General features: G+C 42.9%; 1 protein-coding gene across 5 annotated transcripts in view; it reads left to right on the forward strand.

The window, feature by feature from the left end:
• The window catches only part of LOC130356819 (granulocyte-macrophage colony-stimulating factor receptor subunit alpha-like), a 48,809-nt gene that overhangs the window by 12,198 nt on the left and 17,389 nt on the right, over positions 1-19,222 (forward strand). For all 5 annotated transcript variants that reach the window (XM_056558801.1, XM_056558798.1, XM_056558800.1 and 2 more), the window contains 5 exons: positions 170-315; positions 5,601-5,727; positions 9,565-9,682; positions 9,768-9,934; positions 14,409-14,539. In XM_056558801.1, coding sequence (XP_056414776.1) covers positions 170-315; positions 5,601-5,727; positions 9,565-9,682; positions 9,768-9,934; positions 14,409-14,539 — 689 coding nt within the window. The remainder of the gene's footprint in view (positions 1-169; positions 316-5,600; positions 5,728-9,564; positions 9,683-9,767; positions 9,935-14,408; positions 14,540-19,222) is intronic.

Below are 19,222 nucleotides of genomic sequence, written 5' to 3' on the forward strand. Positions count from 1 at the left end.
TGAGAAAATGGTGACTCAATACCTATTTTACCTACTGTATATAAAGCATCAACTGAAGGGGTGTGCATTAAAAAACAAGTACAACCCTGTAAAATCTCATTTTAAAACATTACAACATCAGTGGAAAAAGAATTAAATGTAACTGCTAACTCTCTAAAATGTATTTCAGAGCTTGAATTTGGCTTGGAGGTAAAAAATCTGTCACTTACAATCAAGAATAAAGAAGCTTTATTGATTTGGGACTGTGATGTTTCCATGAAAAACTGTCATGACATTTCATATGAAATCTACCAAGATGAGGAGTTCATACAAGATGTAAGTTGTTCTGCATTTATAGTAAACCTTCTATTTTATACCATTTTGTTTACCTTCTCTTAGACATGCGAGCATAGGACGATATCTGTGGAAAAGTTGTTTGCCCTTTTTTTTTAGCTTTTTTTTGGTCTTTGTTATATGTGACTGTTGAAAAAATGTTTATGGCAAACAGCAGATCTGCAACTCATCAACAAAAAACAGGCCACAAATCAAGACAAAACTGAACATAGATTTGTCATTTTTGATGGCGTTGTTGTCCACAATGACATGAATGACAAGTCTGTGGTCAGCCTAAATTCTGTCAATAAAATTGTGTTTGGTTCTATTATCAAACACTTGGGGTAAGGTGCATGGCACATATTCTCTTTAATTGCTCTTTAAATCCCTGAATCACATGTCATAAAGCTGAAAAAAGAGAGAAGGCAACCAAGTAAATGCGCTGCGGGGGGGGGGGGGGGGGGAGGGGACATATATAAATGCACTGCAGGAGGCAAGATATATAGAAGCACTGTGGGAGCCAGACATATACCTCCCAGCGCATTTATATATGTTCCCCCTCACAGCGCATTTATATATGCCCCCCCCCCACCCGCAGCGCATTTATATATGTCCCCCCCCCGCAGCGCTATCACAAGGCCCAGGCAGCGCTATGAATGACAAGTATTCTACAGCAGCGCATCTGGCCGAAAGAATACTTGTCATTCATAGTGCTGCGATGGCATTTCATTATAGAAGCGCTGTGGGGGGCCAGACTTATGGATATATGTCCAACCCCTGCAGCGCATCTATATACAGATGCCGCTGCAGCACTATGAATGTCAAGTATTCTTTCAGCAGCACATTGCGCCGGCCAGATGCGCAGCTGTAGAATACTTTTCATTCATATCGCTGTATGGGGCTTATGATAGCGCTGCGGGGGGGACATATATATGCACTGCAGGAGGGAACATATATAAATGTGCTGCGGGGGGGGGGGGGGACATATATAAATGCGCTGCTGGGGGAACATATATAAATGGGCTGCAGGGGAAAATATATAAATGCGCTGCGGGGGGGGAACATATATAAATGGGCTGCAGGGGAACATATATAAATGGGCTGCAGGGGAACATATATAAATGCGCTGCGGGGGAACATATATAAATGGGCTGCAGGGGAACATATATAAATGCGCTGCGGGGGGAACATATATAAATGCGCTGCGGGGGGCAAGATATATAGAAGCGCTGTGGGAGCCAGACATATACCCCCCCCCCCCCCCACGATTCTATATATCTTACATAGCGTACATAGCAGGGGAGTGGAGCATGCCACCTGTTCCCCTTCTTAATAACTTCTAATCGCATCGTGTCTCAGAAGTGAGACCCTGTGCGATCAATCCCTCAGCCCCTGTACTACAACCCCCATCATGGAACAGTGTCTGTTCCATGATAGGGGTTGTAATACAAACACTAATGTTGCCTTCCCAGCCACCGGCAGACTCCCGCAGCCAGGGAATTTCTACTCCCATCATGGAAACAAGTCTGTTCCAAGATGGGAGTAGTATTAGTCCTTCAGCACTGCAGGAGTCATAACGGATAATCAAAAAATCCCATAGACTAGAATGGGATTTTGTAACGGACGTTTAAAGCTTTTCTAATGGACGTGTATAACGGATCTTTTAACGGATGAATTTTATAGTGTGAAAGGGGCCTTATAGCTACAGGTAGGTCATGGGAGAGATCTCTGTACTGCACCCTGATATAGTTATTCTTAGTTATATGGCCCTCCTTGCTCTTTTTTATACAGTAAATAATGCCAATAGCATTCAGGGCTGGCGCCACCTATAGGCAGGATAGGCAACTGCCTACAGCGCTCACTGTGCGATTCTGTCCTGACAGCCAGCCAGATAGAGGAGCGCCTGTGATGATGTGACTGACAGTGCGCTTCTGGAGCGCAGCACGCTCCTATAATGTAACCGTGCGCTCCTGTTATGCAGATAGAGGAGTGCAGCGCTGCCGCACAGCACGCTCCTATGATGTGACAGTGCACTCCTGTCATTCAGATAGAGGAGCGCTGCATGCTCCTACTCGGCAGGGCCCGGTCACCCTTATCACTCACTGTTGTGGCCGCAGCTAGACTGACAGGTCTGAGAGAGAGATCTCCAATGTTTTCCCTCCTTCCTCTGCCAGTGAAGTGAAGGCCTGTCAACACACGGAGCACACAAGCCTGCGACTCCATATAGAGGGGGAGGGGTATAGGAGGCTGCTGAACACAATGGCTGCTGGTAATACTAGTTTTGGAAAAGCCAGGATCTTTGTGTTTAACAGTTGAGTATTGTAGTTCTTCAGGACAGGACTGTGCTTCTCACATTTTAGAGTGTAAATTCACTGTGTTCTGTCGGTGCAGCCTGTACTCCTCCAAGTTTGACCCTTGGGGGAGGAGTTGGCACAGACAAAAACCACAATGGGAGTTGTAGTCCCTACAGTATTTATTTACTCTCTGAAGTTATCCTATGACTCTAGTTCCTGTTCAACTAAGGGTATGTTCACAGGTGCGTATTTTTCTGCAGATTATCAGCAGCGGATTTTGCTGCTCAAAATCAGCTGTGGAAAATCTGCAGCAAAATAAGCAAGTGTAAATGTACTTTTATAATGCAGAATGATGGCCTGTGCAAAACAGTCTATATATTACATTTTTTTTAAAAGATGCGTTTTCAAAAAATACAACCCCATAAAAATTCTAATTACCCCCTTTTCCAAATTTTTTTATAAAAATGTCCAAACTGCAAAAATAAAAAATAAATCATTGTTATTGCCATACATGGGAAATGTCCAGTCTATTAAAATAGAACATTATTGATCCCACATGAACACTGTACTTAAAGGGGTACTACGGTGGTAAACTTTTTTTTTTTTAATCAATAGAAAGTTAAACAGATTTGTAAATTACTTCTATAAAAAAAAAAATCTTAATCCTTCCAGTACTTATTAGCTACTGAATACTACAGAGGAAATTCTTTTCTTTTTGGATTTTATTTCTGTCTGTCTACAGTACTCTGCTGACACCTTTGTCAATTTTATGAACTGTCCAGAGCAGGAGAAAATCCCCATAGCAAACATATGCTGCTCTGGATAGTTCCTTAAATGGACAGAGGTGTCAGCAAAGAGCACTGTGGTCAGGCAGAAAAGAAATCCAAAAAGAAAAGAATTCCCTCTGTAGTATTCAGCAGCTAAGTACTGGAAGGATACATTTTTTTTAAACAGAAGTAATTTACAAATCTGCTTAACTTTTTGGCACCAGTTGATAAAAAATGTTTACCACTTTTGATATGTTCTAACTAAAATGGTATAAATGAAATCTATAGATCAAAGCGCAGATAATGACCCTCACACAATAATTTGTCCAGTCTGCAGTTGATGGTACGCTACTGAGTGCATGTTGTTGTTGGAATCCAGACTTGTAATAATTCAGGCTCAGGGCGGTCTGCCAGGATAGCGAATTCGCCATAGTTGAAGAAACACAAACAACATATTGTGATCCAACAACACGGTTTCTCCAACCAGCTTCAGGAAGAATCCCCCTTGCTAGTGTGGGTTATGTTTACTTATACCTAACAAAAGGGAGGGTTTCCAAAGCCACTTCCACATACAGTACAAAGCTATCCCCATACATACAGTCAGCATTAGGTTACAAGGTAATGATTCAGCCTACAGAGGATATGACACCAATCCATGTGCCATCAATAACCACCACATCTGCATCTATGGTGACCAGTAGACAACACATGAACCTACGCCATAATATGGAGGCAATGTGACAACTTAATATTTCCACGACAATGGAAGATATTTATGAAAGGATTTAGACTGTTTTTTCCTGTCTTAATTTGTCGCACAGAAAGTCGCAGTCTAAATATGTGCGACTTTTTTGCGACTTTTGCTCTAGAGGATTTTTAGAACATGATGCATTCTAGTCTATTTTAGATGGAAAAATGCATTGGTGCTGAATATATCAAAAGCGACTTTTCAGCAACAAGTCGCATCGGCTGAAAGTAGGCCAGAATGTCAGACCATGCTGGAGGAGGTTTAAAGCATAGATCCCGAAGTCTGTGCGCAGAATTTATCAAGAGCCATGCGCCTTTTGATAAATTAGGCGCACAATAGACCAGCCTAACCCTCTGTGGTTTGGTCTATATTGATGCGGGACATAGACAGCTTTGATAAATATCCCCCTATGTGTTTATATGATCACTGTATTCAATCACAGTACAGTACATTTTTACTCATTCATGGTATGGTGGTAGTTCAGTTCTGGTATGACCGTGTTATCAGGTCATGGTATGGTGGTATTGTTCAGTTCTGGTATGACCGTGTTATCAGGTCATGGTATGGTGGTATTGTTCAGTTCTGGTATGGCCGTGTTATCAGGTCATGGTATGGTGGTATTGTTCAGTTCTGGTATGACCGTGTTATCAGATCATGGTATGGTGGTATTGTTCAGTTCTGGTATGACCGTGTTATCAGGTCATGGTATGGTGGTATTGTTCAGTTCTGGTATGCTGGTGTTATTCAGTCATGGTATGGTGGTATTGGTCAGTTCTGGTATGGCAGTATTATTTAGTCATAGTATGAAGGTATGTTCAATTCTAGTATGGCGGTGTTATTCAGTCAAAGTATGGGGGTATTGTTCAGTTCTGGTATGCTGGTGTTATCCAGTCATGGTATGGTGGTATTGATCAGTACTGGTTTGGCAGTGTTATTCAGTCATGGTATAGGGGTAATGTTCAGAAAAAAAATGTGGGAATACAGCCTGAGATCATGTTCACACTCCAGACAAAATTACAGTTTTTTTTTTTAAACCAAGGAACAGACTCAAGGGGGTGGCAAAAATCGTTGCACCAGCCCAGGACACAATCCTGCTGGGTCACCAATCAGGGTCTCATAAAGGCTTATCAGATCGTCCCTCGGCATTCCCTATTAGGCTGTGCAAAAGGTATTAGATTAAAATATAAGATTACATTTCTAAAATCCTGTCATTTAATTCCAAACTGAATAAAGATCTGAAATATTTGGCATTGCCATATAGAGGTCCCATCTAGTATTGTGAATCTGTAGTATGGAGCTGCAGCGGCATTCTATAAATGCTTGGGGCACACAACTCTGTTGCTTGCATGACACCTTAGAATACAGCCTTATGTACGCAGCAATGACATGGAGTGCACTACAGGTCTATAGCACAGACCCATAGGCACTCCATAAGCTGACACGTAATACAATTGTGACCAGTTAATGTTTGTTATATAGACACAGGTATGCGGGAAAGAGATAGCGGTATATCTGAAGAATGACCTCCCCAGTACAGTTTGTTTCCGGGTGACTCCACTGTACAATGACGAACCTCTAAATGCTTCAGAAATTTGTCTTGATAAAGGTAAGATGATGGAACGCGCTGCAACTTTATGTAATTCATGACATGTATACACATGTGAAACTATGATGCATACACATACTCTATGGATAATAGAAGAGTGATTGTATACATAAGGCTCACGCATATAACCATACTATGACAACTATACCTATACTATACAACTATACTATAACCATACTATGACAACCTATGAGTTATACAGGGGCATGTGGCAATTGTACCTACCTATGCCTTCAAGCTACAGAAAGCTGTAGATTCCAAAATTGTGCCATGGGCCCAGCTTTACTATTGCAAATGTGCCAAATGTGTGGCACAATTTACACCAAAAACTGGCACACATTTGAGCTGTATACACATTTGCAGGTCCAAAAAAGGGGTATGGCGTAGGTAAATGTGACAAAAAATGTTGCCAAATATGGCACAACACACATTGCGCCAATGAAACTGGAGAGACTGGTTTATGGGAAATGAGCTTAAAGGGGTACTCCGCTGTTCAACGTTTGGAACAAACTGTCCCAAATGCTGGAGACGGGAGCTTGTGATGTCATAGCCCCGCCCCCTCATGACATCATGCCCCACCCCCTCAATGCAAGTCTATGGAAGGGGGCGTGATAGCTGTCACGCCCCCTTCCATAGACTTGCATTGAGGGGGTGGGGTGTGACCTCATGATGGGGTGGGGCTATGATGTTACAAGCTCTCGGCTCCAGTGTTCAGAACAGTTTGTTCCAAACGCTGAGCAGCGGACTACCCCTTTAAGCTCATTTCCCATAAACCAGTCTCTCCAGTTTCATTGGCGCATGTGGTGTTGTTATCAATAAATATGGGTATTTTGCAGTTTCTAGCTCTCCCAAAGACTGATCATAGTGTAGCTGTTTTCATCAGAAGTGGCGTTTGTGCTAAACTTACAGGACCACACCTAGCAAAACTTCCCGTAACCATCAGCAATTTCCTGGATCATTTCATGCCTCAACTTCAATTTCATTTAATGTCTTCCTCAGATGAATCCACCAAAAATGAACTATTAGTTCCACAAAGCTATTTAAAATGTTCATATATTTTAAGTATGCATACATATTTCCCACCATACAACCTTAATTAACACATCATTTATATGAACAGTGAGGAGATACAACATACAGTATATGATTCACTCAACCTCATAATTAACTCTAAGTGATACATTCCTGCATTCCCTCCTATTTCCTAGTCCATAAAGAAGCTAGAATTATCAGCCTATATTTTCTGTGGCTTACATAGCACTCACATTTTCTGCAGCATTGTTGTTTGAATCAGCTGTGAAATTAGATTCAGATGGCTGTACACATTTGCCAGACCTGGTGCAGAGCGACAGTGCATTCAGCACCCACTTACCTGTGGACAGCCTTGTATTTTTGTTGGACATCAAGGCAGAGAATTCCAAGGCTACAGTGTACAGGAGCAGGGATTCCTGTCTTTAACATGAGTCCCTGCTCCTGTATGCAATTTCCCTGATAGGGATAGGGACACTCTTTGCAGAGCCTTAGCTATGGAGAACATTAAGCCTCCATGTTGTCTTAGCATGGGCGTAGCTATAGGAGGTGCAGAAGTAGCAGTCGCACTTGGTGCCTAAGGAGGGTGCACATCTGCTCCATAAGAAACCAGTATTATAATTGCCACATAGGGCCCTGTTGCTGATTTTGCATTGGGGCCCAGAAGCTACAGGTTAGGCCTCTATGTCTTAGAATGATAGAACTATCAAAATGTGTTAGTAAGAAGCAAGCCATTTTCTATGGGTTTTCTAATATCTCCCCATGCACTGCAAGATAGTTTTTTTTTTTTTTCTTTAAATGGGCACTGTCAGATTCATAAACTTTTTATATGTTGTAGATCTTGGCAAAACATTAACCTTTCGAATATACTTCATAAGAGAAAAGATATACTTCATTTTTATAGAAATCATGGCTTATAAAATCATGTCTTTGTCCAAGCTGAAGCACCAGCATGGACAAAGTCCAGTAAGTGAGGGTGGGCTAGCACTCCTCTGCCCTCTCTCCTGTCTGATAGTACTCCTCTGTGCTCTCTCCTGTCTGATAGGACTCCTCTGTGTTCTCTCCTGTCTGATAGTACTCCTCTGTGCTCTCTCCTGTCTGATAGCACTCCTCTGCCCTCTCTCCTGTCTGGTAGTACTCCTCTGTGCTTTCTCCTGTCTGATAGCACTCCTCTGTGCTCTCTCCTGTCTGATAGCACTCCTCTGTGCTCTCTCCTGTCTGATAGCACTCCCCTGTGCTCTCTCCTGTCAGACAGATAGTACTCCGTCTGATAGTACTCCTCTGTGCTCTCTCCTGTCTGATAGGACTCCTCTGTGCTCTCTACTGTCTGACAGTACTCCTATGTGCTCTCACCTGTCTGATAGTACTCCTCTGTGCTCTCACCTGTCTGATAGGACTCCTGTGCTCTCTCCTGTCTGATAGGACTCCTATGTGTGGTGTCCCGGTACCGTATTGCACCGTTACTACGTTCAGGTAGGGTCCCCCAGGTAGGACAGCCCCTAGTCACCTTTCTTCTACTCTAATTTTATAATGTTTCCATGTACATATTTAAAAATGTATATTTAATATCATGCATATTAATACTTACCTTGTTAGTGTCGCAGGACCTTCAGTCATGTGACTATGTTAATTCCTCTATGGTATGTTAGAGGACCTTTGGAGGTCCTTGGGTCACATGCTACCCATAATTCTATGTGAAGGTGATTGACAGAAGTATTGGACCAATTAGCTCTAGTCCAGCCCCGCCCATATAAGGGAGCTGTAGCCAATTATCGCTCTCTTGGGTTGCTGCTCTCGTGGATGCCGGACTAGCAGGACGGATCTGCGCAACTTTCAAAGACATGCTAGGCCAGAAAACCTATCGGCCTCAGCCTAAACTAAACCGTGAGTTCTAAACTAATCCCCGCTAAAGCTAGTGATACTACTGGACCGCAACTAAATCCCCTAAATCCAGTGGAACAGAGCATATCAGTCTACGAACTCTAAATTGATTAAGGTCCCAACCACTGGCAATCTTCAAGAGACTTTGCATGTACAGAGACTGTTCCGGTTATGATGCTTGCAGAAAATCTTCAGTATAGTTCCGACTGTTTTCAGCAAACTCTCCAGTTGTGGACATTCAATTATTCTATACCTCCCTATCGCTCTTGGGAAGGGTGGCGGTAGGACAAGCATTACAGAAGAGCCCTCACCCTGGCGTCACGAATAGAAAGGGTTAACCAGACACCCTTTAGTCACCGCACAGCTACACCCCATTTACCCTACTCCCCCAGGCTATCATATATGCGTTCTCTCCTGTCCTATCAGACAGCACAAAGGAGTGCTAGTCTACCCTCACTTACTGGACTTTGTCCATGCCTGTGCTTCAGCTTGGACAAGGCCATGATTTTATAAGCCATGATTTCTGTAAAAAAGGAAATAAAATTTTCTTAGGAAGTATATTAGAAAGGTTAATGTTTTGTCAAGATGTGAAATATATAAAAAGTTTTGTATCTGACAGCACCTATTTAATAATAACAGACCCCATTCAAGAAAAGTTTATAAACCCTTTACCATTACCTTTATCCTATCACGTGTTAGGCATCTAAAGATATGTTCAAAAAAAGAAACCTTAGAAACATAATACATGTACCCAATCTACCTAAGTAACAGAATGTCTACATCTTGTCTTGACTGTTATGAAACAGACCCCACCCTGTAATCCATCCTTCTTCATCAGAAGTATGACTACTGTATATTTCTCTTACCACATACCAGCTGAACAATAAATGCCTATGAAGACTTTTATAAGTGTGTCATGTTTTACAGGAAGAATTGAGATGGCAGAAAATGTTGACTGCATAGTTTACAACACATCCTCTATGAAATGTTCATGGAACTATAGTGAAAATGTACCCCATAACACCGAGTACACGCTTTCTCTAGAGTAAGTGTAAGACCAATTGTATTTGTATAATAAACATCAATGATACAGCTTATGGAATATTCTGTGGTTTTTTTTTTTCCTGCAGACAATCCACGATCATAAACTGCCAGCAATACATACGTGATCTGGAAATGAGGATGGACAGCTGCTTTTTTCATGATTTACGTCTAAATTTTTTTACGGATGTATTTTTTATTTTGAAAAGAGACGGGTTTAATGTTCTCAAGGATAAATTCAAACTTGCAGAGAAAGGTATAGTAAAGCACTACTTTTATACAGCATAATCACACTCCGGCAGCGCTGCTATCGGAAATGGGGGGTGTGTGGGGGATTATGCCACCCACTGTGAACTGTGGGGGCGGCAATGGGAGAAATATCTGTGTGGCACCAACTAGAGGTGAAGAACATCCCAGGACCAATGAGGGTTAATATATAGAGGGATCTGGTCTGGAATATGAATTTAGGGGTCAGGTCTGAGGTCAAAATTCACATAGGAGTCAACTCTGGGGTCTGTGTTAGCAAAAGGGTTCTGTTGTGAATAATGTAAATGTACGTCTTGGTTTGGCGGTACTTTACGCACCAGGACGTACATTTACGTTCTGTGTATGAACGTGAGCATCGGAGCGGTGCTCACATCATACACGGCAGGTTCCCGCTGGTAATGGCCGACATTCGTGATTGCGCAGATGTCCGCCATTAACCCCTCAGATTCCGTGATCAGTACAGGTCTTGGCATCTGCGGCAATGTGCATGTTAAAGTTGATGATCGGATCGCCCGCAGCGCTGCCGCGGCGATCCGATCATCTGTAATGGCGGACTTAGGTCCCCTCACCTGCCACCGTCCGTCTCCCGTCATCTCCTGCTCTGGTCTGAGAACGTCAAAATAGGGCGATTTTAGATTACAGATTTTATACAAAAAGTTTTAGATTTTTTTAAGCGGTACAAAAATATAAAAGTATCTAGCTATAGGTATCATTTTAATCATATTGATCCACAGAATAAAGAACACGTCGTTTTTACCGTAAATTGTACAGTGTGAAAACGAAACCCTCCAAAATGTGCAAAATTGAGGTTTTCATTTAAATTTCCTCCCTAAAAATTTTTTTTTTTGGGGTTCGTCGTACATTTTATGGTAAAATGATAGGTTTTAGTACAATTGGTCACGCAAAAAAAAAGCCCTTATATGGGTCTGTACATGGAAATATAAAAGAGTTATGGATTTTAGAAGGCGAGGAGGAAAAAACGAAAATGCAAAAATAAAATTGGCCTGATCCTTAAGGGGTTAAAAAACTTTTTGTACAAAATCAGTATCTTTAAAATCGCCCTATTTTGACCACCTATAAATGTAAAATTTTTCTACATAGCAGTATGAGGGCTAATTTTTTACACTGTGATCTGCACTTTTTATCGATACCACATTTTTGTATATGAAACTTTTGAATCACTTTTATAATTTTTTTAATAAAATGTGACAAAAATGCAGCAATTTTGGACTTTTTTTTTCTTTTTTACATTTACGCTGTTCACCATACGGGATCATTAACAGTATATGTTGATAGGTCGGACATTTGCGCATGTGGCGACATAAAATATGTCTATTCATTTTTTTTACGCTTTTTTTGGCGTAAAATGGGAAAAACAGACAATTTACATTTTTATTGGGGGAGGGTATTTTTTATTTTTTTTTACCATTTTTTTTTTTTTATTAATTATTATTTTTTTACACTTTTTATGTCCCCATTGGGACATTTGATTGCTAATACTGTTTAGTGCTATGCATAGGCATAGCACCGATCATTGTTATCGGCGATATTCTGCCCGATCTCAGACCAGAGCGGAAGATCCCTGGAGACGGCCGGAGGCAGGTGAGGGGACCTCCGTCCGCCATTTTAGATGATCGGATCACTGCGGCAGTACCGCAGGCGATCTGCTCATCCATGTAAACATGTGCATTGCTGCAGATGCTATGACCTGTATTGATCACGGCATCTGAGGGGTTAATAGCGGTCATCAGTGATCACTGATGTCCGCCATTACCGGCGGTTCTCCGGCTGCTGATAGCAGCCGGGACCTGTAGTGCTCGCGGTCATGTACAGGATGTAAATGTACGCCCTGGTGCGCGGAGTAACTCTTTACCAGGACGTACATTTACGTCCGTGGTCGTTAAGGGATTAAAGTGCACTTTAAAACTTTTTATATAATGTAGATAATAACATTATATGTATATTTGTAATTTACATTGGTTACAACATTTTTATTTGATAGGCAATAGCTGCAGAGACAGCATTTTTTCACCCTGTGTGTCTCTGCAAAAACAAAATACAGGAAGTGTGGGTGGGACAAGCAGGGCTTCATGCAGGCTCCTGGCTTGTCAATCATCCTGCTGTGTGAGCCGGGAGTGTCACAACCCGCACTGTGGCCAGACACTCTGGCCGTAAGCGCTCTCCTGTCCTCTCTCCAGCCAGCGGGGCTGGGATTCGCATTGCAGGACGTGCCCGCATGCGAGTCCCAGTCCGTCGCTCACCTCTGTGCTCTCCTGCTTCCCCTGTCCTTCCTCAGCGCCGGTGCCTTAGGAGTCTGGGGCATGCGCGTGCTGGAGCTCACAGATTTAAAGGGCCAGTACGCTCTTAATTAGTGAATTCACCTGCACCTTCTATTATAAGTATCAGTTCCCATGACTCCCTGCCGGATCTTTGTTGCCCTAGTGCCAAAAGAAAATGTCTTCTGTGTTACCTTGCCATGTTCCAGACCCTATAATTCCATGACCTGACCTTGCTACTTGCCGCTGGCCTTTTGACCTCCTGCTACGTTTCTGTCTACGCACCTGTGCTGCCAGCCCTGGCCTCCTGCTATCCAGACCATGTCTTGCTTAATCCCTCTTGTACCTTGCATCACCTCAGCTGCCTGTGTGGTCGAGTCATGCCAGGGGTAGCAACCTGGCAGCGATCACGCTGATGTCTGCCATTTACCCTATAGATGTCATGATCAATGCCGATCACTGCATCTATAGTAAAACCAGAGGCTGTGCAATTGCAGGGGTCTGATAAGTGCAAATGGCCACCGGAGGTCTCTTACCTCCCTCCAGTGTGCAGGATTGCCAAGCTTTTTGCAGTCTGGAGAGCCAGGCTAGTCAAGAAGATTGCCAATAGTACTTTTAGTACTATGATATTACATAGTACTGAACAGTCATTAACAATCTAATGATTGTTATTGAAAGTCCCTTATAGGAACGTAAAAAGTGAAAAATGTATAAAAAAAAAATCTTTTTAAATATAATAAAAATATAAATTGTCCCCTTTTCTCATAAAAAAAAATAAAATGCATAAATGCCTGATTTATTTAAATATGATGTTTAATATCCCATAGGGTGAACAGTGTAAACCTAAAAATAATTCAAACAAAAGAATTGCTGATTCTTGGTCACATCACGGCACAAAAAATTAAAATGACACTACAGACCACAGTGCTAAAAATTAGCCCTCATACAGCCCTGTACACACAAAAATGAGAAAGGTTATAGGGGATCAGAATAGGGTAATTTTAAACATAGTTATTTAAAAGAGTTTTTTTTTGTAAGCATTACAATGATAGTAAAGCATGTGAACATGATTATTATTGTAATCATACTGACTCACAGAATAAAGAAAACTTGCCATTTATACCGTAAAAACGACACTCCCCAAAAGTTGCAAAATTAAGGTTTTCTTCTTAATTTCCTCATACAAATAATATTTTTTTTGGATTGTGCCATACATTTGCCATAAATTTTATTGTAAAAAATTACAAAGTACAATAGGTCACCATAAAAACAAGCCCTCATATGGGTCTGTGAATGGAAAAAACATAAAGACAAGTAGAGATAAAGACAAGCATGAAAATGTCCTTAAGGCCAAAATGGTCTGTGCCCTTAAAGGGTTAAAGGGGTAGTCCGGTGTAAAAAAATTTTTTTAAATCAACTGGTGCCAGAAAGTTGCACAGGTTTGTGAATGACTTCTGTTTAAAAATCTTAAGCCTTCCAGTACTTATCAGGAAGTTGTGTAGTTCTATTCTGTCTGACCACAGTGCTCTCTGCTGACACATCTGTCCATGTCAGGAACTGTCCAGAGCAGGAACAAATCCCCATAGCAAACCTCTCCTGCTCTGGACAGTTCTTGGTGTATATAATCTTATACACTGCAGCTCTCACTTATTAAAATGAATCCGTAGTTCTACAGAAAATATTTGTGTTGCTAGACGTGATTGACAACTGGGTGTTACCATCTAAGATTTTGCCCTTCACAACCTCATTTTGCCAGTGATGATTAGACACCAATGGCATCTATACAGGTACAAATGAACTGGTAACACCCACTTGTCACTTTATTCAGAGAGAGAGGCCATAGATCATCTTCAGTTGTTATATATTCTGCCTGTGACTGTGTCTGATCAGAACCAAATTCTCCGATACACTTGCAATGTGTGGAACTGGTACCTTGTGGCCACTACATGGTCACTGTCTGGAGGTATTATTGCCTTTATTTGGAGGTGTATAGTGATAGTGCATGCCCTCAACTGTGTGATCAGGTGCTTGTATGTCCTATATTTGCTTCTCTTCTTATGTTGCCTGCTTTACATATTTAAAGGGCACAGCTACTATTTTTCTGCCCTCCTAGATTTCAGCAGAATAAAGCAAAACCTGCCTGTGTTGATTCTTTATAACCTATATGCATTTCATTTTTTTTTTAAGAATTCCTCAATCCACCATCAAATCTTACAGTGAAATATACTAAAGAAAATGTGATATTGAACTGGAAAAGTCCCCATACACAGTATAATGTTAGTAAATCATGCTTCATATACCAATTGGAAAAGAACAAGGTAATACCTGACACATGTTCATGGCATGTAATGGTTTTCCATGTCTCCTGAATCCAACTGTGTTTGTCAACATTGCATGCATATCAGGTTTTCTGCTGATTTAATGTTGGAGCCTACTTTTATGTGTTTTGTGAAAATGTTTTTCTAATTATAAAATATCTGACAGCAGAATTGTAGACAGTAACAACCCTGTTGGTGAGATACATGTCACTATTGCCTAGACTCCTTCTACCAGTGTTTAAATACAGATATACGTAATAGGAAATGACATCACAACTCAGGTAATACATGAAAAAAGAATAAAATCAACAGATGGGAAATACAAAAAAAGGCCATTTTGCATTAGTTGTGCGTTGTTTTTTTCAATAATCACATTGAAACCAAGGGGCCAAAGCGTGTTTAACTTAAAAATCCAAAAAGACTCACGGTCAGGGTCGGCGTTAGGGCGGGGCATCCTAGGCAGTTGCCTAGGGCCCCCATCCAAAAGGGGGCCCCTGAAAAGCTTTAGGGCATTACTAACAATACTGCATTTTGCGCAAAATCGCAGTAAAATCACAGCGTTTTTTACATGATTTTACCACGATTTCGCGCAAAATGCAGTATTCAGGGCTTGAGGCACTAACACTCCTCCCCCTGTCCTGAGCATTCTGGAGAAGCACTGCTTGTGCTCCACTAATCAGACATCACCACGCTCAGGCAGCGCTCCACTAGTAAACCCCCTCACATCCTCATCATATTTAGTGGAGGAATGAACGCTGCTTGCGCTCCACTGCTCGGGCCCCTGGCGATCACTGCCAGCACTTTATATTTTTCCTTCTACTATCTGCGGCCCTGCACAGCTGAGGAGGCCAGGGGCTGCTGGGAGCCCCTGCTGACGTGACCCTGGCACATAAGCAAGGCAGCCTCAGCCAACCCGATCTCCAGCAGTCATCTCCTGGGGGTAAGGAGAGGCTTTGGGTTGGGGATGTGTATTGTATATGTGTGTATATGATTTTTTTTATGTGTACATGTATTATGTGTGCATGATAGATGTATGTGTATGTATGATGTGTGTATGTATGTTTGTTACAGTGTGTCACCCCAGTAGTAAGAACATGACATGAAGAGGAGGTTTGTTACAGTGTGTCACCCCAGTAGTAAGCTGATTACATGAGGAGGGGATTTGTTACAGTGTGTCACCCCAGTAGTAAGGAGATAAGATGAGGAGGTTTGTTACAGTGTGTCACCCCAGTAGTAAGAAGATTACATTATGAAGAGGTTTGTTACAGTGTGTCACCCCAGTAGTAAGGAGATAAGATGAGGAGGAGGTTTGTTACAGTGTGTCACCCCAGTAGTAAGGAGATTACATGAGGAGGAGGTTTGTTACAGTGTGTCACCCCAGTAGTAAAGTGATTACATGAAGAGGAGGTTTGTTGCAGTGTGTCACCCCAGTAGTAAGGAGATTACATATGGATCACGATTTTGGGCATTATCGGTATCGGCAATTATCTTGCCGATATGCCGATAATGCCCCAACCCCCGGCCCCACCCCCACCGCACCGCGACCGCCCCCCCACGAAACCGCCGCACCGTGTCGCACCCCCCACCGCGCCGCACCCCCCACCGCACCGCCCCGGCCCCATTGCCTCCCCCATCCCCGGTTTTATAATTACCTGTTCCCGGGGTCAACGCTACTTCTGGCTCCTGCTGCGTCCTGCTTTACGCTGTGCGCAATGACGAGTGACGTGATGCGACGTGACGTCACCATCAGTGCGCACAGTGACAGCTCAGGAGGACGCCACCGGAGCCAGATGTAGAGTGGACCCCAGGCCCCGGGAACAGGTAATTATAAAACCGGGGATGGGGGAGGCAATGGGACCGGGGCGGTGCGGTGGGGGTGTGACGCGGTGCGGCGGTAGGGGGCGCGGAGCAGTGCGGCGGCGGTGATAGGACTCAGGACCCCCGGACAGGCAGGGGGAGAGAAGCGGGTGGCGGCGGCGGTCTATGGCACTGCAAAAGCCCTGCAGTTCATTGATTTAAAGTGCCCGCTTTAATCAATGATCTGCAGCGGTGTGGGTGGGGGATAAATAGCCGATAGTTTATACCGGAATATCAGTATAAGTTATCGGCTATCGGCCCTAACCTCCACAGATTATCGGTATCGGTCCAAAAAAACGATATTGGTCGATCCCTACTATTAAGGACATCCCTGTGTCCCGAAAGATCGCCCGCATTAACTCTCTGTGGCAGTGCATTAACTTTAAAAACACAGAGGTGCACGCCCGAGTCACTGACATCCCGCGCATGCGCCCATAGGAATGGAGGTGCAAGCATCGAGCAGAAGGACGCCCGCTGGCCAGCATGGTAAGTCACCAGCGGCACGTCCTCTTCAGTGCTCCGACCACTGCTCCGACTATGGCCTATAAGCCAGGAGGAGCGGTGGTTGGAGCACTGAAGCAGGGCAATACATAGACATACAGCCTCCAGCCATACACTGTATATGGTTGTAGGCTTTATGTCTGTGGGGGAACATATTGCCAACCTAATGTGGGGGAACTATACTGCCAACCTAATGTGTGGGGACTATACTGCCAACCTAATGCGGGGGAACTATACTGCCAGCCTAATGCGGGGGAACATACTGCCAACCTAATGTGGGGGGAACTATACCTGCCAACCTAATGTGGGGGAACTATACTGCCAGGGTAATGTGGGGGAACTATACTGCCAGCCTAATGCGGGGGAACATACTGCCAACCTAATGAAAGGGAACTATACTGCCAACCTAATGTGGGGGAACTATACTGCCAACCTAATGTGGGGGAACTATACTGCCAACCTAATGTGGGGGAACTATACTGCCAGGGTAATGTGGGGGAACTATACTGCCAACCTAATGTGGGGGAACTATACTGCCAACCTAATGTGGGGGAACTATACTGCCAACCTAATGTGGGGGAAACTATACTGCCAACCTAAGGTGGGGGAACTATACTGCCAACCTAATGTGGGGGGACTATACTGCCAACCTAAGGTGGGGGAACATACTGCCAAACTAATGTGGGGGGGAACTGTGCTGCCAACTTAATATGGGGGGGGGAACTATGCTGCATACTTAAAGGGGTAGTGTTCGGAACATTTTAGGCAGGCCAGGGGCGGGCGAGCCGGGGGAAGGGGGTGGCAACAGCTGGAGGCACAAAATGGGTCGGGTCACCGGCGGATCCACAGATGTTTCCGGCACAGAAATTTCATTTTCTGTGTCCGCACAAAATGCATGGCTGTCTATGAGACCCTGTGGTTTCCTGCAACCATACATTTTATGATGCTGTTTTGCGCTGGATTTCTTGTCCTTACAAGTTGCTGTTGCTCCACAGGTGGCCGTGCACTTCGTTCTTGCAAAGGGGGGATCTGATCTTCACTAAATGGGGTCACATTGTGACCCCCAAATTACCACAGCCACAAATTCATCCTGGATGGAATTATTACATTTCACATGTTGTAGTCACAGCCATTTGTGGTTTGCAGCGCAATCTCATTTACTCACATTAGCTGGGCAGCACAATTCAGGGGGACATAGTGATCTTTGTTCACGCAATCTGGGGGCCCCATTTTTCATTTTTGCCCAGGGCCACACTTAGACTAAAACCGGCCCTGCTCACGGTTAATGAGTCTCTGATACCGGTCCGAATAATCAGGGGATATAGTTTCCAAGACGCATAATTTGAGTTCTAAAGTAATGTGTCTTGATAAGCTGTGTAAAAGAAATTTCTTGTTTATATTGTGTCTGTGCTTGCTCATTCTGGCGCACACGGACTGAATCGTGCAGCCCACCTATTGTAATCCACAGATGCAAGTGACCAAATACACAACATAAGAGGAGAAACAATCAAAATGACCTTTGAGAATAACATTTCCCACCTGTAGAGTAAGAAACAATCAAATTTACCCAGGAACAACATAAACACCGGGTATTTTTACAAGGAAAGGTACCGCTTACATCTGGAACAGTTATTTCTTTTCCGTAGCTGTCGCTTCAGATGTATTTTTAATGCGTCTTGGTGCCAAGACATTACGGAGGGTCTTGGCCCATCTAAATGTCAGTCCAAGTTTCTTTGGTAATATTTTATGTAATATTGGATCCTTATAAACCACTGACCAGTATTTATTAAGTATTTCCCTTATTTGAGTAGCACAATTATAGGTAATAATAAAATGAAACTTAAGATTACTTATACTATTGTTTTTGTATTGCACTTGAATTTTCATCACTTCTATTTTATTAATTTGGTTTGTTGTATAGCGCCCGCTTTTACATATGCATTTAAAAAAAAAAATGTTTTGGGGTATTTCTTTTCACGGAAACGATGATACAGAATTTTAGATTGGTCCTAGAAGTCTAATATAGAGCTAGTTTTTTCTTCTCCTGCGGTATTTCCCGCAATGGGCAGCACGCCCTTGAAACGAGTTACATGTAATAACTAAATAAATCTTGCACTTTATTTGAATCGCCCTGCATTTTGATAGCGCTTCTAATATATCTTACCTAGTGCACTATCCAGTGCATCACTCCCCTTATACAGTATATAGGCAGAGGATCGGGCTATAACCATAAAATTGGGTTAGGTAGTTTCCTTTTAATATTGGCTTACCAGTCTATTTGGAAGAACATTAAACACAGTTGAAGCTAAATATATGAATACAGTC

Source organism: Hyla sarda, chromosome 2, assembly GCF_029499605.1.
Source record: "Hyla sarda isolate aHylSar1 chromosome 2, aHylSar1.hap1, whole genome shotgun sequence".
Lineage (NCBI taxonomy): Eukaryota > Metazoa > Chordata > Amphibia > Anura > Hylidae > Hyla > Hyla sarda.